Raw genomic sequence first — 22,899 nt, 5'->3', positions numbered from 1 at the left:
ATGTCCTTGTCGGGCGTCAGAGGGCTGACTTTTCGGGGTCTGGCGAAGACGTCAATGGATGTGGGCTTGCCGGTCCGTACACTAGGCATATAAGCCATTGTCGCGGCACCCTCAAGTGCATCGGGTTTGTTTACATCTTTTGGGAGTTCGCCGCCGATGGGCATCGACGCACGCAAGACGCCGGCATCGAGAAAGCCAGAGCTACATCCACGCCTTCGCGAGGAACATGTATCACATCTGTAAAGTTTTGCAACCTGCAGATGGCCACCCACCCGTTACTTGGTCTCAAGTACATGGCGTGCTTGCTGCCATGCACGGTCGAGGTTGAATGTACTATTTTCCTGAAGGAGATTCGTCATTGGCAATGTAGTCGGCGGACTCTGTGGTTTGTTCTTTTGCGATGCAGCTCGGCCACTCTTGCACCGCCTGTTAGAGGGCAGGACATCATAGGCAAACTTGTTATTCGCCTCACAGTGTACCTTTGCCGGACGAGGCCACAATCCGGGCCGGGTCCCTGGAATAACATGATGGCCAAGGCGAACGATCGCTGCTCAGTCAAGTCGATCTCATGCGTCATGGTGACAATCGAGGACGACACACCAAGTTCCCCTTTCTGGCCCGCGTTTGAACGAGTTATTTTGCTGCCCAAACGTTGTGTCGGGGCGCGCAGTACACCTTCTTGCAGGCACCGGCAAAAAAGCAACACATGCCTCGACCACCGTGCTCTCGTTCCGGGTCGCGCCTGGCTGTTGGTCAGACATGGACGTCGTCTCGGTCCAAACGTACATGTTGATACGGTGTGCGAGATGTAGGAGTAAACCCAGCGATCGTGGGCATCCGATGTCTGGGCGGGGAGCGGGCCTGATCGGCGGCACAAAAAGGGGCGGCAGGCCTGCCACGAAGTCAGACAAGGAGGGGGAGGCGGTTTGTATATTCCTTATTGCCCCACTTGCCGCTTGTTCTAGATGTAGTTTTCGGCCGTCTGGCTAGTATGCGACGCAATGCTCTGTTGCATGGAGAGGTGATCTCAGCTACGCTCACCTGGAAGTATCCGTGTGGAAGGAAGTCCCTTGATGTGAGGCTCAAGCTTCAGGACGACGGGGCCGATGTATTCTTTCCTAACTCGCAGCACTGACCGACAAAGCGGGAGTGCAGATTGCAAGACTTCTCGTACTACCTTTGGGACATATGCTGGCTTCTGGATGAAGGGTTACGGCGTTGTCGGAGATGATAATTGGCAGGACGATGACGACGGAACTCCATTGGCAAAGTTCTGCGTTTCGGACAGATTGCTTGGCATGGTTTACCGCCCTACCCAAGGCGTAACACTACTTTGGCTGAGGTTCTTATCGTGAACGTCAGTCAATGTGTCACTAAAATTAAAAACTCATTCGTTACGTTTGGCATGATTCTCGCCAGCGTCGTAAATCTTGACCTCCACCTCGACAGTTTTTGTCGCCTTCGTCCCATCATTGCTATCATTCCTGGTCCATCCAGCCGTCTTTCCGATAAGGCCTCAGAGATACTGCGTAAATTCATAGTTCGTGAGATGTCCTCCGTCAAAATTATATGGGTTCGCTCCATTCCGCGGGAACGATGTCGGATCATGCGATCTCCCCTTGACTCACCGGTGCCGCTCGCGGAGGCCGTCGATGCAACCTTACCATTCACAAGATGATTGACAAATTCAGTGACTTCTTTGAGGAAGTAACTCGCTTCGATAATCCTGAAGCTTTGCATGATGGCGCGATTATCGTACTCGTTATCCTGGAGGCCGACCTGCAAGCATGCCCATGAGAACTCTAACGCACGCAGGTTTGGTGCCGGTGCTCGATCGAGGGGATCATCCACGCCTGACGTCGGAGCCGATCTAGGAGGCATGTACTGCGTATCCTTCTCGGTCTCCCGGGTACGCTGTCGTGTATTGGCGACAAGAGTCTCGGACATGCGCACAAACGTCTCCTTGAGCTTCTTCGAGTTGTCGGCCTGCTGTCGCGTCTGCGACCCCGTCTTGCTGAAAATGAAGACACAAAAGACCTCGATCTCTGTCAACATCCTCAGGTGGCTGTGCGAGTATTCGTACATGACATTGTGTACAGCATCCTCATACCGACGTCTGTCAGCGAATCATGCAGTACGTGAGAAGGCTTGATGAGGCTTGACTTAGATGTTTCGAAACGCCCAGGCTTCAGCTTTCCAGTCTCCTCAGGAAATCTTGCCGACCTCGGGAACATGCTCCAATAGTTTCTTTTCCATCATACCGATGAATTGCTCCCAAACAGTTGGACCTTCCGTTGTAACAGGGCGTCGCACGTCTTGATCCCACATGCTCTTTCCGTCAATATAGCGGTAAAGGCGGCCAAGGATCTTGTTTGACAGATAAAACTTGTGCGTCGGCCGGAAAGCATCCACTTCCTCGTCCTCGCCGTCAAAAGAGGCAGACGGCTTTTCGTCAAAGTCAATCTGCTGCCAGTCGGCGTACTGGGTAGGAGGAGCCGGGGCAAAGCTGAATGCTGTTAGCTCCATGGACCTGACCGAGACAAGAGACAAGAAGGAAGCGAGAAGCGAAAGGCGGATGCCTACCAGTCGGAGCGGATTCTGTTGGTTTTTGGCATGACTTGCATGTCCACAGGAATGCCACAGGAATGCCTGCTTGGAGAAACCAACCACAGTGGAGTGCATCCGGGCATAAATGATACAGTCTGCATCCAAAATGCCCTCCTCTTTTTGGTCTGCTTAGAAGAGGTGTTCCGTGGTAATCGTTCCGAGCACGTCGGACTTGATAGAGTCGACGAAGAAACCAGCCTTGCTGTCCCGCGTGACTTGGCGGTTCAGCTCCGTTGGTGTGATCCGAGGGTAGTCGGCCGGGGCCAAAAAGCGTTTCGGGCGTGCCTGTCGATCCCAGATGATGTTGTACAGATCGCTGTCGGGGTCGCCACCGCTAAGCTGGCTCGGCAGGTCCTGGTCGCCATGTTGGCTGAAGACGATGCAGTTCCTCAAGTCTCGCAATGGATATCCCACTGGCGGCGTCCGCATCCTCACTGATGGAACGTTGCCTGGGTAGAGAGCAGGGGACCGGATGACAGGAATATTTCCATCGTTAAGAGTGCTGTCGATCGGCAGAGAGCCGTTGTAGCACGAGTCGTAACACACGGAAACCTCGCCTTCGGAAAGAAACCCAGACTCATCCATGATTCCGAAGAAAGTCACGCCTTGAGGCATGGGAATCCTCGCCTTATGTTTCAGCAGGCGGAGCTCTTGAAACACTACGGCCTCCACAGTACACCGCAGGAAGTCATTGCGCCTGTAGTTGATACCATACTTGTCGAGCGGGTTGATGAATGTCGAGAGGTAAAATGCCGAGCCGATGCCTTGGAGCTGCAGAAAGGCCCCGGTGTTCCACGCACCAGCCGTGACGGCGTGGAGTCGTTCAAGCTCTCGCTTCTGCTGGCTGAAGAACCACTCGTCTCGGACGCCCCTGTCTTCGAGGATTTTGGTCATTTGGCGGTTGAGCACCATCCTGAGTGGGCGAGACGCAGCGCCGCAGATGTAGTCGGTATCTGGGGAACTTAAGCATGGATTTCTGGTGCTGAAAACCAAGCTGAGTGAGAGCGCAATGAAGAGTGAGAGAATCAGAGAAAAGAGTACACGCGACCAGCAATTTGAATGCCGCTCTGAAACACTTTGCGTAATCGGTTGTAGATATTGTCGTTGGAGGCTTTGGCCGAGAAAAAGTTGTCGTCGCCATTTTCGTCACATAATTGGACTCGCATGAAATATTTAGCATGATCGGAGAACTTGCGCAACATTCGATTCATCGGCTCATACTCGGGACCATGAAGGGTAAGTCTGGGGGGTGTGATGTTGGCTTTGAAGACCCAAGCGTGGTCTTTATTCGATGCGTGCTTGAAAGCAGTCATGGCTGTTCCTTTCGGGTGCGAGCTACCTTCTTGAGGAGGAGCGCCATCAAAGCCACAGGATCCAGGTCACTTGGCTCCATGCCTGGATATGGATATGGAATGCCCTGGTATAGACTTTTCACTGCCTCGGCAGAAACAGGGTCGTGCGACTGTTGGGCTTTCCTGGCTGTGCTGAACACCTGGCGAATGCAGAAGAGGAGCAAGTCTGCAATGTGCGGGTGCAGGTCGTTATTCGACGCCAGTGCTTGTGTTAGGAATGACACGCGGAAAGAAACGATTCGCTTCGTTCGCACTCGGACAGACTGGCTTGGAAACTCAAGTTTGCGGTCTCCAAGTCTTCGAGGCTCTTGGTGGGCTCTCGTGTCAGGGGCTGATCCTCATGCGCCATGGGGAAGAGCTGCCGATGTCTCGTTCGGCTCACGAGACGAATAATGTGTTTAGTTTCGCAAGAAACCTGGTACACCAAGAAGCTCGTAACGTACTTCTCGTGATGACGCGTGGCGGGGATACGCGTGTAGCGCTCTGGAACGCGGTACCTGAATCTGCTGCCACCTCTGACATCAAGTGCGGCCATATTGCCATCGAGGCTTTCGCTGAGGAAAATGCGGGGGGCTTCGCGAAGGACTGCCGTTAGAGTCGCGGCCTTCGAATCGTGGATCAGATGAGTGGTTGTGTCGTAGGCAAAGTGGAGGATGATGGCGCTGTCGGGGAGGCGAGCGAGTAGCATCTTGTTGGCAAAGCGAACGTGACCAGGAGCATCGAACCAACATTGCTCAACAGAGGTCAGACTCTTGGTCGGATTCACGAGCGAGAGGTGGCCGCATGCCAATTCTAACGCCTCGAAGACCATGTCTTGGTGAATGTCATCCTCGGGGGCTTTGCCGTTGCGTAGACGTACACCCTGGCGCATTTGGAGGCTCTTGATCAGGAAAGGGTCCGGGGCTTCGTTTCGAAGAGAGGCAAGACATGGCAACGCATAAGGGTGAGCCGCGCCATGTCTTGTCGCCCGGCAGTTCTGCGAAAGAACAAGGGGTTTGCTGCCGGGCCGGCGCCGGCAACTTTGCCATGGCGCTGGAGAAACTTGTGGCCATCAGACTTGTCGACGAAAGCATTGAAGCCGGTTTTCTGGGCGCGCTTCTTGGTGCACTGCCAATCGAGGATGCCCAGGGCGTTCATGTATGGCGTAAGCTATGTTTGCAGCTACGATCGCTGAGATCGACGGGCACGTTTGCTAAGACGACCTCCATGATTGCGGATCCAGGCAGACGGGTTGCCGAACGTTTTTGCGAGGCCAATGTCACGCGATGCCCCAGCAAGGACGACGCCTGGAGGGAGGCAGAGATTGAGATCCGTCCGGCGGCACGGCAGTGTCACCCATGGCGTGACTGGTATCTTGGGCATAAGTGACGGCGCCCCGTTTCGCGCAGCGGTGGAAGAGACACGAAGTTCGAATGCTGCGGCTTTTTGAGAATCTCCATCAGGGCCTCCGTACCTTATGCGGGAGGCCGATGAAAGGTGGTCGGCGGCAGTGTCGGATTGGCGGACAGTGGTAACGTGCCGCAGGAATCGGATCGCGCAGTTGGCGGTACTCCAGGGCGACAGGCCAACTACTCTCTATTGGCGGATGTGTTGGGATGGTGTTTGGTGTTTGGTGTTTGGTGTTTGGTGTTTGGTGTTTGGTATATGATCGGTGATGCAGCCGAGCTCAACGAAGCTGCCAAGTCGTGAACGCGCACAAGCTCGTCGCGTCAGGTGCTGCTGGGCGGCATATGATTGAGGAAAGCGCGACCCAACCCTGCCCTTGCCTCGGGTCTGTTTGTTCGTGCTTCAGAGCCGCACTGCCGACCACTGTACGTATTGGATGCAATTCATCGCCACATCTGTCTTCATCAAGTTTAACATCGTCTTCCTACCATAGGATAATCCGTCTGAAGAAAAATGCAGCAGAATGACACTGCACTGACAGAAGCTGCGGTCCTTGCGTCAGTATACCATGAAGACATTCGATGAGAGACGAATGAGAATACAGAACTTCCCCAACTATTCAAACATCGCCACATAAGTCGGTGCTGCTGTAGCTGGCAGACACAAGCATGCGCCCGCCCGTCGGCCGTGCCGCAGCCGAAGGGCCGCTCCACCCTCTCGGCAAAAGTGGAGCCCATGTGCCGCCTTCCTCTGTGCTGACTCGAGGCCTCGTCTCCGTATCTCACGGTGCGGCCCCCGAAGGCAGACCGGTGCACCGCCAGATCTCTCGTTGACATGGTAGCGTCGTGTCCATGACCAACCGGGTCCTCTCGACCTCTCAAGTGCCGAACGGGCCGCATGGAAGCCCAACCCATGGGCGTCCACTACGACGTCACACCGTACCCCTTGGCGTCACCTCGTCAATCAGCACACGGGCCGCGCCGATCCGTTTTGTGTAGAGGTGCAGCTGCTGTGGCTCCGAATCTCATTTGTCCCCTTGTTCCTTGCCGGCGGCACTGCCTCGTTGGGATCGCCGGGACGCGTCACGTCGTACTGCCCCGACTTCTCGTAGCACAGCACTTGGTAGGTCAACCATCGACAGAGGAAAGGGAGTGTCAGGATGCTTCTTGTCATTTCTGTGGTATTTGATTCCAACTGGCTACTCGCGCCCCCTTACCACACTCTCTAAAACCCCGTCTCAAAAAGAAAATCATCAAAGCTTCGCCGACCCAGCCGCGAAATGAGCTGTGGCCCTGGGAAAAAGCTGTTCCATGCGCTGACTATCCATGTGTCCCTGAACTCCTTGATTGGCAAAACTCCCCGCCTGCTGATGCTCGTTGTACGCCTCCGATCCCCATGAACCTTGTTGCCGAGACTCCACACCACACCCTCACGACCAGCGTGGGGCGTTGATGATGATGGCCAGCAGCGAGCCCGAGATGAGGCCTGCTACAGGAAGAGTCAAAAACCAACCGGCGTAAATCCAAAGAACCATGCGCCAGTTGATGGCGCGCCAGTCGCCGTTGCAGAGGCCGACGCCGACGGTGGCGCCGGTGAGGCACTGGGTCGTGGAGATGGGCAGCTTGAGGCGGGTGGCGAGGATGATGGTGACGACGGAGCCGAGCTCGATGGAGAAGCCGCGCGTCGGCGACTGCAGCGTCAGGCGGTTGCCGAGGTTGCGCATGATGTTGTAGCCGTAGGTCCAGATGCCGATGACGATGCCGCCGCCGCCAAAGGCGAGGATCCAGAGCGGGACCTGGGCCTTGTCGGCGGGCGGGATGAAGCCCTTCTGCCAAATCTCGAAGATGGTGGCGTAGGGGCCGATGGCGTTGGAGACGTCGTTGGCGCCGTGCACGAACGAGGCCGAGCACGCCGTCATGATCTGGAGGAAGGTGAAGAGGAACTCGGTGCGGTTGTCGTAGTGCGTGGCGCGCGCGTGGATCTCCTCGAGGTCGCCGCCGATGGCGCCCTTGTCGTTCTGCGAGCCGACGACGTCCTTGTCGACGCCGTGCAGGAGCGCGTACTTGAAGTACCAGAACAGCACGGGCCTGGTGTTCCACTTGCCCTCGGGCTTGGGGCCGACGAGGCTCTTGTGCTCGGGCATGGCCTGGGGCTCCTCGGCAGCAGCCAGCGCCGCCGTGGAACCAATGGTCTTCTCGCCGGCGACGGCGGGCTGGGCGGCCTCGACATCGACGTCGCCACCGGCGACACCATCGGCGCGGCGCGCGGCGAGCTGCTCGGGCGTCAGGCGGCCGGCGTAGAAGTTGCGGATGGGGCCCTGGAAGTTGGCGGGCGCGGGAGGCACCTCGCCGCGGCGGAGAAGGAAGGGTCCCTTGAACACGTGATACCACTTCATCTCCCAATCCTCGCGGATGACGACACGGTACAGCCAGGGGCACAGGAAGGTGGCGATCAGGAGACCCCAGGCGCTGCCGGCGGCGACAATGACACCGGGAATCTCCTGCTCGGTGAGGTTGACCTCGTACGAGCCACCCTTCCAGATGAGCAGCATGGCAATGAGCATGCCGGTGATGGCAAAGTAGATGGGCACGACAAAGAGGCCCTTCATGGCCGGGTTGGTCCTCAGCAGCACAGCGTACTTGGTGATGGAGAAGATGATGGCACCGAAGATGGCGGACAGGCAGGGGGCGATGATCCAAGCCATGAAGACCTGGACGACACCAGTGCTGATGACGTTCGTGCCGCCGCCGGAGCCGACCCAGAGGATGTTCTTCGCACCGACGCTGGCGACGCCCATGCCGATGACACCGCCGAGGATGGAGTGGGTGGTGGAGACGGGGAAGCCGACTTTGGTGGCGAAGGTCAGGTAGAGGGAAGAGGCGACGACGGCGCAGACCATGCCCAGCATGAGGACGGCGGGGTCATCGTTGTACTGCTCCGTGTCGACAATCTTGGTGCGGATCGTGTCGGCCACGCGAGCACCGACACCCATGGCGCCGGCAAACTCCATGACGGAAGCGGCGCACATGGCGTAGAGGTAGGAGATGGACCTGGAGGCGACGGACGTCGCCCATGAGTTGGCAACATCGTTGGCACCTGGACAGGATTAGCATGAGCAGACCGTAGCGGCAGGGAGACACCAGAAAAGCATACCAATGTTCCACGCATCGAGGAAAGCAAAAATGGTGCCAAAGGCAAAAAGGTAGTCGTACTGAGGAAGGGCAGCCATGGCGATGGTTGTCGTCGTCCGAAGACGGTGGCGGAGGGACGAGAGAAAGGGTGTTTGCTGTAAGACGGAGACGGAAGACTGAGGACCACGAGAGAAAGGGAGAGAAGAGAGAGGGACAAGCGAGAAATTATATATCAAGGCGCACCATTGTGGGTAGATTCATTTTCCTCGTGCTGTGAGCTTTTCCTAGAGTCTTGGCTTGAGAAGGTGGCGGCGAAGGTGAGGGCGAGTTTGCGTGGTGGGGAGCCCAAAGGCTGCGAAGCAGGTAGACCGCCCGGCCGGGTGTCGTGTGGGTGTGGCTCCAGCAAAGTTGGGCGGTGGCCGATGTGACCTCTGCAGTTCCAAGCTACTTCTCTACTCCCCATGAGCAAAGCGCCTGCGGGTTCTTCGCCCGAGTGGGAAAGAAAGATCTTCAACAAGCTGACAAGATGGGCGCCGACAGTCGAGGCGTTCTTGGTATGTGGGGGGGAGGTGGCCTCCTGGCCTTTTCCGAGGCCAGAGGGGTGTGCATCCAGGCATTAGCTGCCAAGTGACTGGCGTACTTTGGATTGAGCCGAATGGATGGTGGTCGGGGACAGCCGACCAAACCAGGCCTGGTTGCCAAGAGCCGTTCGTCTCGTACGCCAGGGAACATGACAAGGTGGTGCTCTGTTTTGTACTGTCCACAGGAGGGAGTCTCCAGGATCAACCGATTATCGTGGCAACTTGGAGGTCACAGAATGAGCAACCAGGGAAATCGATCGCCGGGCCCTGAGGCCAAGGCGAGACGCTGGCGACCATGGTGATCAGCATGCGCTTGGATGACCGTGGCGGCACTTTGCACAGCACGACAGGTCCCGTCTCAACCTGAGTGGCCCGGACGAGTCAGCGTCGTCCCCGTCATTGATAGGCACAAAGACAAAGAGAGTTGGGACGACGTCAAGGTAAAGGTTAATAAAGAAGCTTATTGTGCCTGGCGCAGCGATCAAACAAGAATTGGCCGACACTACGACGCTGGTGATCTATATTTATGAGGATGGCCTCAACTTGAAGGTGCCAAGAGTTACAGTCGAAGGGGAAAAAACAATTCTCGAGATGGCTCTCAGCCAGTCAAGCCGATGGCCAAAGTGCGATGGAAAAGTCGATCATCCTGTTTCGTGCCAGGAACAATACCTTGATGCTAAGGTGTACATGGTACATGGTGGAGTTGCGTTGGCATGGATGGCGGCTCCCAATGCAACTGGTCGCTCTCTCTCGGCCAGCGTCGCCCACACACACGATCAACCCATATGCATCCGAACCATTAAGCTTATCCCCGTAAGATGCCCCCCCGGTCTCCTCCTCGTTGACTGGTCACTCCGCCTGGCGTGTCGATGCGGCCACAGCGAAGCGGCTCCACGCTGGGTGAGTCTGTCTGAAACCGAATCGTAACCGTCGATGGGTTGATGAAAACAAATCAACAGCACCGATCGTCCCTCGTTATTCCGAGGCATGAAGTTGGATGTGTCGCGTGAGCACTTGCCTGATGTGCGCTGCCACCGATGTGCTCTCTCCCCTCCCTGCCAGCCCTGCTCGCCTTGGAGGGAGCATGAGGATCTCTTGGCCCCGAGAGGCTAGGACTCTGACCCGCAGGCGCACATGCAGAGGGACTTGGGACTTGAAAGAAGGGGGTGTGTGCATAGAGAGAGGCATGTGAATCGGAATCAGGTCATCTTGAGCGCCAGAGCCGCCGCCATAAATCTCTGCTTCGGGGGGGAGGCCGACAATACGAACAGGCGAGAATACAGTGGATGACGCCTGTGGGTTGCTTCCATTGGGGCGCCTTGGGGGGTGTGGAATGCGTCAGTGGGCTCCAGGGGACTCACGGCGTGGGCGTGTCCACTGTTGCGTTGGATGATGGACAGGACAGGGGATCGAGCTTCCTGCCAAGAGCGGGCCGAACCCCACACTGCCAAAGCCTAAAACTTGCATCAATTTTTTTGTCCAATCAGTTGCTGCCATTCCTACACGTGTATGATCTCTTCGTTGAAACGAGTCCAGAGGTCCCTTGCCTACACACTTCTAGAAACGGCACAGTCTATGGAGATGCAGCCAATGACATGACCGCAATCGCCCACGAGCCAGTGCTGCTGGTGATCGAGCAAAATGCGCACACGACCACTTACGAATTCGGGCCAACATTTTTCTTCATGTCGCCTCGGACCAGAATAGATGGCGCGGAACCCTTGCCCGTTTTTTTCTTTTTGCATCTTGATCGTCGTCTTCTTTCCGACCGAGGCAATGAGGCACGTGGTCACCTCCCTCCTCAACGGTGGCCGCCCAGCCATCGCGGCTGACGACATCTACCATTTCAACCCTGGCCATAGCCATCGCGGGCTGACGACATCGACCATTTCAACCCTGGCCATGTTGGCCATGTCGCTGCCTCTGGCTCGTTCCTCGACGAGAAGGGCCCGTGCCTCAACTTATAGATCATATAACCTTCATGTCGCCCGGCCTGGCAAACAACAACTACCGCTCTCGGCGAAACGCGCCCGGTCAGCAGCCCCGGCACCGTTGCGACGATCCGCAGTCTCGCACGCTTGGCCCCATGCGAGGCCTAGCAATAGACAATTACTGCTCCTCCGCGGCTTCACATCCCGCAGTGTCAAGCTCATGAATCGACGCTGTGACAACCAGGGTCTCGTTTGGGCCAGAGTCAATGTGATACGTCCCCGCCTGTCAACAGGGCGGCGGCAGCCGCACGCCAAGACTGGATTCGTCTCTCCCAGTCGCATCTTGCATCGACATGACAATTCATTTGCGTGCCATCATCCTCCTCGCTACCTCCGCTTGTGATTCTCACTGCGTCGGCCGCCATGGCGCCGTTTCCTCCCGCGCCACCTGCCGTAGCTACCCCTCTCTGTCCACGTCAGTCACGAAATGATCCGAGGTGGCTGCGCGCCGCCAGAGCTCTTGTGTCCGCCTCTGTGTTTGTGTCTGCGTCTGCGTCTGCGTCTCGCTGTAGATCCAAAGCGGTCAGCAGAAAAACCCACGTCTCCTGTCAGCAAACGAAGAGCGCCACAGCCCGCCATGGCCATCTCATATGGCCGCCCCATCGTGTTGCGCCCCGCGTTGCGCTCCCCGTCATCCTATCGCGACACCATCAGCGAGGACAGACAACCCGCTGCGCCGCCTTCTCGGATGCGTCCGAGGCCTGACGATCAGCCCATGCCAGCCAAGCGCATTCAAGCTTCGCAGACGACCCCTTCCCTTCATGTTCCGCACCTTACCCCTCCTTACCTACCTTACCCTAGAATATGGATGGCAAGCTACGTGGATCCGTTTCATGTGCGCTCCATGCCCATCATCCCGGCCATTGCTTTGGGGTAGAGTGAATAGACGTCTGAGAGGGAGGTGGCGAACACGACTCGCCGTGATTGCCCTTTACGGCCTGCAGGGGATATGCCGAGCAATCATGACAATACATCGAGAGGGGCGGTCACATATTTGCGAGTCCTTGATTTGTATGTGGGCCAAGAGAGGTGTGAGAGAATGCATTGTTGACTGGTTATCGTAAGGATCCGCCATGCTTGATGTGATATGAGAAACACCTTGCACCTGCTTCCGAAGCATGTGATTTGTGCTGCACATGGCGTCGCATTCTCGTATGCCAGCTCAACGGATCAGAACTGACTACGTCTTGAGGTCCAGGATTATCGACGCCGACACTGAGAGTAGCTATTCGATCAAAATTGAAAGCAGCGTTGAAGTGGTAACGTGTAAATCATCACATGCCGTGACGCTTTACCATGTCTGCATTCGGAAATGGTCACGTGAAGTACAGTATGAATCTCGTCGCATGGACCGACCGTACTGATCACATGACAGCGAGTGTCTTTCTCGCGTCAATGCTGAAGTGGACCCTGATCCAACGCGACACGCGCTTCGCTTGTCGTACTAGCCTCCATCCATGGGACCTTGCTTCGACCAACAGCCCCTCATCGCCCATCGCTGACCCGCGCTGTCGTCGGCGAATCGACACGACAGATACCGCAGCATGTCCGAATTCACTGGTCCGTTGTGAACCCTTCTTTCCTGCTTACTTGAGCATGCACTAATATTTCCGCAAATTTAGAGGCAGACACGATTCGGATCCTCGTTGCGACGGACAATCATGTCGGCTATGAAGAGCGAGACCCGATCCGCAAGGACGACAGTTGGAGGACGTTTGACGAGATCATGGAGATGGCAAAGAAGGAAGATGTCAGCACGATTGCGTCTGCACCATCCTATCTTCACTAGCTGACTTCCCTAGGTCGACATGGTCCTCCTGGGAGGCGACCTCTTCCACGACAATAAACCGTCTCGAAAGTCCATGTACCAGGTCATGCGCACCCTCCGAAGAAACTGCCTCGGCATGAAGCCTTGCGAGCTCGAATTCCTGAGTGACGCAAACGAAGTCTTCGAAGGCGCGTTCCCCCACGTCAACTACGAAGACCCCGACATCAACATATCCATCCCCGTCTTCTCGATTCACGGCAACCACGACGACCCCAGCGGCGACGGCCACTTCTGCTCTCTCGACCTTTTGCAGGTCGCCGGCCTGGTCAACTATTTCGGACGCATCGCCGAGGCCGACAACATCGAGGCGAAGCCGGTGCTGCTGCAAAAGGGGCAGACGAAACTGGCTCTCTACGGCCTCAGCAACGTCCGCGACGAGCGCATGTTCAGGACCTTCCGCGATCACAAGGTCAAGTGGTTCCGACCTAATGTTCAACAGACTGACTGGTTCAACCTCTTGACCGTCCACCAGAACCATCACGCCCACACCGCCACATCCTACCTGCCCGAGAATGTACTGCCTGACTTTATGGACCTGGTCGTCTGGGGCCACGAGCACGAATGCCTCATCGACCCCTCACAGAATCCCGAAACGGGGTTCCACGTCATGCAACCAGGCTCTTCCGTGGCCACCTCCCTGGTCGCTGGAGAGGCTGTGCCCAAGCATGTTGCTGTCGTCAGCATCACGGGCAAGGACTTCCAGATCAAAAAACTGCCTCTGAAGACGGTCCGCCCTTTTGTCACCAAGGACATTGTCTTGGCCACGGACAAGAGATTCAAGGGCGTGGACAAGATGAAGGACAATCGCCAAGAGTTGACAAAGCGGCTGATGAAGGTCGTGGACGACATGATCGAGCAGGCCAACGCCGACTGGCTCGCCATTCAGGACGAGGAGGAGGATGCGGAGGAAGCTCCGCTGCTTCCACTGATTCGCCTCAAAGTCGAGTACACAGCACCCGAAGGCGGCCAGTACGACTGCGAGAACCCGCAGCGCTTCTCCAACCGCTTTGTCGGCAAGGTGGCCAATACCAACGACGTCGTCTACTTCCATCGCAAAAAGACGACGGCATCGCGTGCGTACCTTTGAAGCTGGGCCCTTTCCCTTTTCCTTCCATTCGAGACTAACCTTCCATAGGAGGCAAACAGACGGCCGAACTGCCAGAAGGCATCGATGAGAATTTGGGCCTCGATACGGTCAAGGTGGAAGCGCTCGTGCAGGAGTTCCTCGCTGCACAGTCGCTCAAGATCCTTCCTCAGGCGCCCTTTGGCGATGCAGTGAACCAGTTCGTCAACAAGGACGACAAGCATGCAATGGAGAGCTTTGTCAGCGACTCACTGGCCAGCCAAGTGAAGCAGATGCTGAACCTGGACTCGGATGACGAGGATCTCGACAGCGCCATGGAGAAGATCAGAGCAACTATGGACAGCAAGTTCTCCAAGGGCCTCCTGAAGATGGCGTCACGGCGGACCTACAAGGCGAAGCCCGAGGAATGGGACTCGGACTTGGACGGCCACTGGGAGGATCAGCCGGAGGCTCTCGAGGTGACACCGGCGGGACCCGGACGCGCGCCCGTGCGAGGGCAAGACGAGGACGCCATGGAGCTCTCGGAAGAGGAGGCGCCCGTGAAGAAAGCACCAGCGAAAAGGGGCGCGGCCAAGACGGCCAAGACTCCTGCGGCGAAGAAGGCCCCGACGAAGAAGGCACCAGCCAAAAAAGCGCCTGCTCGAGGTCGAGGCAAGAAGGCGGCCAGCGAGGACGAGGACGAGGACGAGGACGTGGTGATGGACGATGACCCTTTCGCCGATGATCCCGCGCCTCAGCCCAAGCGAGCGCAGCGCTCGCAGCCTGCAAGGGCGCCTGCCAAGGGACGGCAGACCAAGCTCAACTTCTCGCAAGCGGCCGCGTCACAGAAAGCGGTTGAGATCAGTGATGATGAGATATCGGGGGATGACGACTTTGAGCCGGCGCCACCCACGACGCGGTCCCGTCGAAGGTGAGCTGATGCGGGGGACTCGGCAGAGTCGATTGGGCGAAGCATTCTGTACGGCGTTGTCACGATATCCAGCTGGTGTTTTGGCCACCGCAACTCTCTTTCCAACATTGTGTTCCTTGGACTGCAACGTGCGGCGTAACATGCACTGCCTTGCATTTTTTTTTTTTTGATGTTCTCTCGGCGTCGGCCGACCCAAAGCCGCAGTGCTCAGCGCATGCTATCACAATCCCTTTCTTAGGTACTCACATTGTGTCGACGGGCATGGGATGTGCCAGCCCCTGGAAATGGTGCCCGTGTTTCTTTGTCCTCCGTCGACTTTTTCAACCAACCTGTTCTTGAAACCTCTGGCAAATGACGGCGCTGACGGCCTTTGAACACGCGCAAGACCTGTGCGTCGACGCAGACTGATTGGGCTCCAGTCCGTCCTGGGGCATTATATGGACGAAGCAGGGAACGCAACGAAGCTTGTGAAGAGGTGTCCAAGAAGACAATTCAATAGACACTCTAGACCCTACGAACGGTGCACCTCCCAATAAAACAGCACAGCCAGCACGGCACGACACAGCACAGCCAGCACAGCACGACACAGCACAGCACAGCGTGGGAGATAGCTCCGCATCACAGCCATGCCGCAGGAATCAGCTGGACCAGCACAGACCGCACCGCAAGGCTTCACACCAGCCACCATGGAGCTCGTCAACCCCATGCCGGCGCGCCCCCTCATCGTCGTGCCCTACAACGCCGCCTGGCCCGCCATGTACCTCGTCGTCGCCCTCCTCGTCCTCGACGCCATACACCTGCAGGTCACGACCATCGACCACGTCGGGTCGACGTCGGTCCCCGGCCTCGACGCCAAGCCCATCATCGACATTGACGTGACGGTTGGCGACCCGGCCGACGAGCAGGCGTACGTGCCCCGTCTCGAGGCGGTGGGGTTCACGCTCGTGATGCGGCAGCCGTCGTGGCACGGGGCGCGCATGCTCGTCGGCGAGCTGCCGTGGGCGGCGGGCGTCAACCTGCACGTGTTCCCGGCCGGGTGCGAGGAGGTGGCGCGGCACAAGGCGCTGCGGGACTGGCTCGCGATGCCGGCTGGGGCGGAGGACCGCGCGAGGTACGTGCGGGCGAAGAGGGCGGCGGCGGAGGAGGTGCGGCGGGTCGGGGGCACGGCGCGGGAGTACAACACGCGCAAGGCGGGGGTGCTGCGGGCGATTCTGGGCAGGGCGTGTGCGGCGCAGGGGTTGAGAGTGGATGGCGACGTGTAGACCGACGAAGGTGGCTCGCTGGGAGGGTGTTCTGACGCGGGGTCAATGAAAATCGTGACTCCTGGACCTACCTAACCGTGAGGAGACTTGGGGATGATGGCCACGGATGGACTGGACATGGCACGTCTCCGTCCTGCAACTTACATCTCCCTTTCTCTCTCTTTTTTTTTTTTTTTTTTTTTTTTTTTTTTTTTTTTTTCATCGATGCGCACAGTCACGCGGTGACCCAGATTGTCGCTGGTTTCCATGTCTGACAGCAGACCTCGTCCGAGATCTGGCACGGTGATGGCGCCTTGCTTGCCGTTATGAGGGACGGTGCAGGCAGTGGGAGACGTGCCCTGAGGAGACGGCCTTGACGCCCGGGCGCATGCCGAATGCCTGGATGCCGACTCAGTGGTGACCCGAAATTCGGAGGCCGGGCTGAGGAGTGCAGATGTGCATGCTGTCGACGTTTGAAACGAGGAGCAGGGAGAAAACAGCATCCATGGGCTCAAATGAAGTTAGATACGATAAGCCCTCTCCCCCCCCCCTCTTCCCATCGGATCGTTTGGAATGTGTCAACTCGAGCTTGAAGACGCAGCACCGAGAGCCGATTAGCGTTATGCGGGGCACGAACAAAATGGCTGGATGGGTATGGACCTAGAACAAGAGATCAACACGGGTGATGCGGGATGGTTGGCCAGATGCAGATCGCCCGGCTGGAGATTCCTACCAAGGCACTGTCTTGTCCACTGAGCGTGTAGTTACCTTACCGTACCTGCCCAGGTACCTACCTGATAGGCAGGCAGGTACCTACCTGATAGGCAGGCAGGTACCTACCTGATAGGCAGGCAGGTAAGATTCACCAGCGAGGCATTGCATGCGGATGGCCAAAGTGCCGGGCCTCCTCGGTTCCGTGGGAGGTCGTGGCAGGAGAGATCGAGATCGAGCCTACATGGGCCACGGTCAGCTCCTGCGTTAGGAGCGCTGGGCCTGGCTTTTGGCCTCTGGCTCTGGGCTTTGGCCTGGGTTTCTGGGTCCTCATGTGGGGGCGCAAGGCTTGGATCGAAGATCGGTCGCTCGCGAATGGACCTCAGATCAGACCGCCGGGCAGGGCCTGGACCGGCCCACTCGCAGCTCCCCCCGACACATGCGATTCTCTTTCCCGATTGCGTTGATTTCCTTCTGGCTTTGCCCACTACGACTACAATGCCATGCTCTGTCCACTGGTTGTGCCTGCCCCGCTCTCACAAGACCCCCCCCCCTCCCCCCCCCCCAAAAAGACCACCACCCGTTCCCGTCCGTCTCTGGTCTGGCCAAGCAGAAGCGGAGAGCCAGACCTCACCTCACCCCCTCTTCAAATCACAAATCACAAATCACAAGACGAACAACCATTTTACTGCTGCTGCTGCTTCTGTCAGGTACCTCGTTATACCACCCTGACCTGCCTTGCATCTCCACGTTCATTTACTGCACTGACGATTGCCATGCCCCGCCTCACATCCTCTGCCACTTTGCGTCTACGTCCATGATGTCACGGCGCTGATCACCTCTTTGCCATCCAACATTGACCGAACCCACCTCCAAGTCATGTCGATGCTTTGAACCCCGACAGGACGCTACCGACCAACGCACCGGGCGACGGCAAGCACATACCGGGTTCTGCCTGCACACACCACAAACGCCGCCATATCCCCCCCCCCCCGAAGACCTGCCCTTCGCATCGAAATCTCGCCTCCCACAGGCATCCGCCATCTCGAGCCGACAGGACCCTGCACCCGAACGGGCGGGTCGTCAGCCATGGCTGAACGCCAAGCCGCTCCTCTGAGGATCGTGTCCGAATCCTCGCGCGAGCACGAAACCTTCAAGTTTGTTACTCCTCTCGATGCGGACCTGATACTGCCTCGATTCTGACACTGCCTCGATTCTGACACTCGATTCTGACCTGATACTGCCTCTATTCTGACACTGCCTCGATCTGACACTGCCTCGATTCTGACACTGCCTCGATTCTGACCCGAACCTTTTGGCTGACTCCATGTGTCCGCCCCCCCCTCTAGGTACTATCCGGCGCTGTTCACCACGACGAAACAGAACCCGCAACCTCGGGCGCTGCCGCTGCCCCAGCTAGAGACCTCTCCCGACACCGTCCTGACGGCCCTGGCCCAGCTTGCCGCATGTCAGACCGGCACACCCCGTGCGCTCGTTTCCGTCTTCGATTGCGACTATCAGCACATCATTGCCGAGGCCACACCCGCCCTGCCTCTCGTTCCCGGCCTGCGCGCCGCCGACCACGACCATGACCTCTGGCTCTGCGGCACCGCCATCCCCCGACGCTTCGGCGTCTGCGAGGCCGCGCTGTACCCTCTCGACCCCCTCGCCCCCGAGCAAGGCGAGGGATCGACGACGCTGCCCGTCCTCTGTGTGCCCGACCTCGAACAGGACAAGCGCTTCGCCTCGACCCTCTACTGCGGCCCCGGGTCTCCGGCCAAGTTCTTCGCCGGCGTGCCCATCCGCACCGCCAAAGGTGTCAACATGGGCGTGCTCAGCGTCGTCGATACCGTCTTGCGCGACGACTGGAGCCCGCACATGACCCGCGTGCTTCGCAACCTGTCCAAGGCCATCACGGAGCACTTCGAGGCCGGCAGGGCAGCTGCCGCAGCGCGGCGGGGCGCACGCATGAACAGGGGCCTGGGCTCCTTCGTCGAGGGAGCGGCCACCATCTCCGGCTGGCGGCACGACGACACGACGACGGCCTTTCAGGACGATCCGTCCCACGAAGGAGCCCTCGATGCCCGCCAACAAGACCTCCAGCGGTCGGAGGAGGACCGCATACTCGAAGCAAACGAGCAGGCACGCGTGTCCCTCGCCACCTCCAAGGCGGGTGACCAGTCCCTCAACGAACCTGCTCCTCAGCCATATTCCCGTGCCTCCACCCCGCACCACTCGAGTAGCAGTTCCAGGAGCTCCAACACGTCGTTGAAAAGTCCCATGTTCCTTCGCCCACACGATTTGCAGGGCAACAGCGTCGGCACGATCTTTTCCAAAGCGGCCAACATGATTCGAGAGTCTCTCGAGATCGAAGGATGCGTCTTCTTCGACGCACACGTACGGTTGTTTGGCGGCCTCAGCGACGTCAAGCCCCACGCGGACCATGGCGACGTCGCAGCACAGTCCGCGAGCAGCAGCGACGCTCTCTCCTCGTCTGGCGGCGAGAACGCAGCACCAGACTGCCGCGTGCTCGGCTTCGCCACGACAGACGCGTCCAGCATCAACGGCGCGCGGCCCTCGGCCATGCGCGCCAACCTGCCCGAGGGCTTTATGGCGCGTCTGCTCCGACGCTACCCCGATGGCAAGATCTTCAACTTCCGCCCCAACGGCGAGCTGCGCCTGACCGACTCCTCCGAAGACGACCGCTTGACAGCGTTGCCAGGCATGCTCACACACGCAAATCCTCGCTCTTCCCCTGCGCCGTCCCGACGTCGCAACCACCCTTGGGCCCGGCACCGCGAGGGCACTGCCATTCTGCGAGCATTCCCCGGAGCACAATGCGTCGCCTTTGTCCCCGTCCGGGATTCGAAGAAAGATCGATGGCGCGCCGGGGGGTTCGTCTACACCAACACACCGGGCCGGGTTTTTACCGTGGCCGGCGAGCTCAGCTTCCTGACGGCTTTCGGCGTCCTCGCCATGTCCGAGATAGCGCGCCTCGAGACGCTTCAGGCGGACAAGGCGAAATCAGACGCCTTGAGCTCGCTGTCTCACGAACTGCGCTCCCCACTTCACGGCGTCATCTTGGCAGCCGAGCTGCTTCACGACACGGGCTTGACCGTCTTCCAGGGCAACATTTTACACACCATTGAGACGTGTGGCAGGACGCTGATGGACACGCTCGATCATCTACTCGACTTCTCCAAGATCAACAACTTTACGACGATGGCCAAGGCCGCTGCTTCCACTCGACCGCGAAGCCCCGAGTCTACGCGCAGGCCCTATCCGTGGCCTACGATTCGACAATTGTCGATTGAAGCTGGCGTGCGCGTGCTGGAGTCCAATGTGCCTCTCGACTTGCTGGTCGAGGACGTTGTGGAAAGTGTTTTCGCGGGCTACAACTTTCAGTACACATCCATGGCGCAGTTGGGCAAGCACAAGAAGACGCGGTATGTGGATGCCGAGGCCAACCGTCGGATGGACGCACATAATGCCATGCAGGACTTTGGTTCTACCCAGATGACTGGCCCCAATGCCATTGATCTGGGGTTCAACCGCGTCTTTGTCTCCCTCGACCTCGACCCGCAGTGCAGCTGGATCTTCCACACATCACCCGGTGCATTTCGCCGCGTCGTTCTCAACCTCGTGGGCAATGCCCTCAAGTACACGCAAGAAGGGTCCATCGTCGTGTCCCTACGACAAGAGACGACACCCGCGTCTGCCAACCACGACGCCCCATCGCGGCCCCGCAAGGTCGTCCTCGTGGTAGCCGATACGGGCAAGGGCATCGGCGAAGACTATCTGCAGAATCATCTTTTCCGCGCGTTCGCGCAGGAAGACCACCTGAGCGCCGGGACGGGCCTTGGTCTGTCCCTCGTCAAGCAGATCGTCACCAACCTCGACGGCAAGATCAGCGTGAAGAGCCGGGTAGCGGTCGGGACAACAGTCACGGTGTCGGTGCCTCTGCAAGCCGCCACCAACAAGTCCGAGTACATGAGCGACGACGACGAGTTCGCAGCGCACGTTTCCGATCTCAAGGGTCTGCGGGTTCTCCTCAGCGGCTTCAGTGAGTTCCACGGGGATGACACGGGCGCGCAAGCGCGGGCGAAGCCGGGTCGTGATGGGTTCGGCCGCGGCCTGACCGAAGGCATCTGTCGCGACTGGCTCAAGATGGAGGTCTTGTCGGATACGGAGACGCTCGTGCCCGATGTCGTCCTTGTCGCCGAGCACGCCATGCCGGATGTCGATGTGTCGACGTTCAGGAACCCGCCCTGCGTCGTTGTGTGCGCCAACCCCCTCCTGGCCTTCGACCGTTCGACATCGGCGGAAGCCGCCCAGACGGAGGGGGTGTTTGAGTTCATTTCACAACCGTACGTTACGCGTGTCTTGTCATTGTACTGACCCTCGAGAGTGAACGTGCTGTGCTAACGCAAAGACGACAGGCTCGGCCCGCGCAAGCTCGCCAAGATCCTGCTCCTCGCCTGCCAGCGATGGCTCGCACTGCAATCATCGCAGTCACTGGACTTTGTTCCAGCCGAGTTGCGTCTTCCTTCAGCACGGCCAAGTCCGCCTCGACAAGGCACAGGTGACGAGGGGGGTGCAGCTGTCGAGTACCCGGACGGCGAGGAAGGGGAGGTGGGGCAGGCGTCGACGGCGCGCCCCGAGGCTTCCTCTCGGGCTGCCGCTTCGCCGGTGTTGGAGCGATCGCAGACGCCTGGGTCGATCCTGTCGTGGAGGGGCCGGTACGTGCAGACGCCGCCGTCGGAGTGTACGGTGCCGCCGTCGGAGACGGGAGAAGAGGCGCGCAAATTCCTGCTGGTGGACGACAACAGCATCAACCTTCGGATCCTGTCTTCGTACGTCAAGAAGCTGGGGCGGCCGCTCGGCACGGCGACAAACGGCCTGGAGGCGTACGAGGCATACCGGACCGAGCCCGAAGGATACAGCTGCATCTTCATGGACATTTCGATGCCCGTCATGGATGGGTTCGAAGCGACGCGGCGCATCCGCACCTTTGAGCGGGAGAAGCAGCTGCCGCCCATCACGATCATTGCGCTGTCGGGTCTGGCGTCGGAGAGCGCGCAGGACGAGGCGTTTGTCAGCGGTATCGACCTCTTCCTGACGAAGCCGGTGCGGTTGAAGGACATGGCGTCTGTGCTTGAGTCGCGAAATTTGCTGCGGCTGGACTGAGGAGCAAGCAGGGGCGGACGGAGATCTGGAGCTCGAGGGTTTACTTTTTCTTCTTCTTCTCTCTTTCTCGGGCTTCCGACTCTTATTGATTGATGGGAATGATGAAGGAAAAGAGAAGATGCAAGGGATGCACGGCGTACATGGAGGTTATCTCATGGTGTATTTGGCTTGGGTCTTCTCTCTCTCTCTCTCTTTGGTCTGTCTTGGAAGGCTTCGAACCTGGACGGCGTCCACAGTTGTGTTTTGGGCTTTTTAGAGCTGATACCCCGTCCCAGGAACGCACGGCGTTTGCATGATAGCAAGAGAGGTCATAAGGGGGATGGCTTCATTTTTTTTTTGGTGCTACTCAATGCGTACACAGAGTCGGAGCACCAAAGCTGCTGGCTCGACAGACGATGACAGCTGGTGGGAGGTTTGGTTGAACAGCCGGCAGCAGCTGGAAAGGCCCGTCGGTCGCTGCCTGGGAAGGCGCTCGCCGCGCCTTCCCTCCCGAGAGCGAGCGCCGTCCCTCCCGAGACCTCAATGACCAATGCCCCCGCTCTTGCTGGGAAAGGCCAAGACGAAGGTATCACCATGACTCCAGGAGACGCCTCGTAGGCATCAGCCATGAGCCAAATACAAGACAACGATGGCCATGATAATTCGGCTGCCTGGGGCGATCAGACCAATATCCATGCGGTGAGAGGAGAAAAGGCCCGGTGCTTCTTCGGGTCTGCGCGCGTCGCTGGGATCCTGTGCATCCATCCATCCTTCGCCGCCGTGCGAAAGGGCGCAAGGCCTGTTCGATAAATACCATGATCCGACCTCTCTCGATTCATCTCGGAGCAGGAACAGTACTCTCGGGACTGTCAGACAACCAACCATCACAATCCTTCGCCCAATTGGCTGCC

General features: G+C 58.3%; 6 protein-coding genes across 6 annotated transcripts; 3 read left to right on the top strand and 3 right to left on the bottom strand.

The window, feature by feature from the left end:
* Positions 1-633: 633 nt before the first annotated feature.
* D7B24_003017 (uncharacterized protein) lies at positions 634-2,615 on the bottom strand (the record flags this gene model as incomplete). The annotated part of the gene is made up of 5 exons (XM_028637211.1): positions 634-746; positions 1,042-1,131; positions 1,629-2,103; positions 2,224-2,506; positions 2,584-2,615. The coding sequence occupies 5 exons, from the start codon at positions 2,613-2,615 to the stop codon at positions 634-636; spliced, it is 993 nt and encodes a 330-aa protein (XP_028497419.1).
* A 121-nt stretch (positions 2,616-2,736) lies between these two features.
* On the bottom strand, positions 2,737-4,830 carry D7B24_003016 (uncharacterized protein; the record flags this gene model as incomplete). Its single annotated transcript, XM_028637210.1, has 2 exons — positions 2,737-3,560; positions 4,224-4,830. 2 exons carry the CDS (start codon positions 4,828-4,830, stop codon positions 2,737-2,739), a joined length of 1,431 nt encoding a protein of 476 aa, XP_028497418.1.
* Positions 4,831-6,774: 1,944 nt separating this feature from the next.
* PHO4 (phosphate-sensing transcription factor) lies at positions 6,775-8,574 on the bottom strand (the record flags this gene model as incomplete). Its single annotated transcript, XM_028637209.1, has 2 exons — positions 6,775-8,441; positions 8,499-8,574. 2 exons carry the CDS (start codon positions 8,572-8,574, stop codon positions 6,775-6,777), a joined length of 1,743 nt encoding a protein of 580 aa, XP_028497417.1.
* Positions 8,575-12,592: 4,018 nt separating this feature from the next.
* On the top strand, positions 12,593-14,874 carry MRE11 (meiotic recombination; the record flags this gene model as incomplete). The annotated part of the gene is made up of 4 exons (XM_028637208.1): positions 12,593-12,608; positions 12,671-12,798; positions 12,851-13,949; positions 14,012-14,874. 4 exons carry the CDS (start codon positions 12,593-12,595, stop codon positions 14,872-14,874), a joined length of 2,106 nt encoding a protein of 701 aa, XP_028497416.1.
* Positions 14,875-15,496: 622 nt separating this feature from the next.
* D7B24_003013 (uncharacterized protein) lies at positions 15,497-16,132 on the top strand (the record flags this gene model as incomplete). Its single annotated transcript, XM_028637207.1, has 1 exon — positions 15,497-16,132. One exon carries the CDS (start codon positions 15,497-15,499, stop codon positions 16,130-16,132), a length of 636 nt encoding a protein of 211 aa, XP_028497415.1.
* A 1,779-nt stretch (positions 16,133-17,911) lies between these two features.
* On the top strand, positions 17,912-22,009 carry D7B24_003012 (uncharacterized protein; the record flags this gene model as incomplete). The annotated part of the gene is made up of 3 exons (XM_028637206.1): positions 17,912-17,979; positions 18,172-21,189; positions 21,262-22,009. The coding sequence occupies 3 exons, from the start codon at positions 17,912-17,914 to the stop codon at positions 22,007-22,009; spliced, it is 3,834 nt and encodes a 1,277-aa protein (XP_028497414.1).
* Positions 22,010-22,899: the final 890 nt, after the last annotated feature.

The sequence above is a fragment of the Verticillium nonalfalfae genome, assembly GCF_003724135.2.
Source record: "Verticillium nonalfalfae strain VnAa140/NRRL 66861 chromosome Unknown scaffold_18, whole genome shotgun sequence".
In the NCBI taxonomy this organism is placed as follows: Eukaryota; Fungi; Ascomycota; class Sordariomycetes; order Glomerellales; family Plectosphaerellaceae; genus Verticillium; species Verticillium nonalfalfae.
This window is presented reverse-complemented; position numbering and strand designations above follow the sequence as displayed.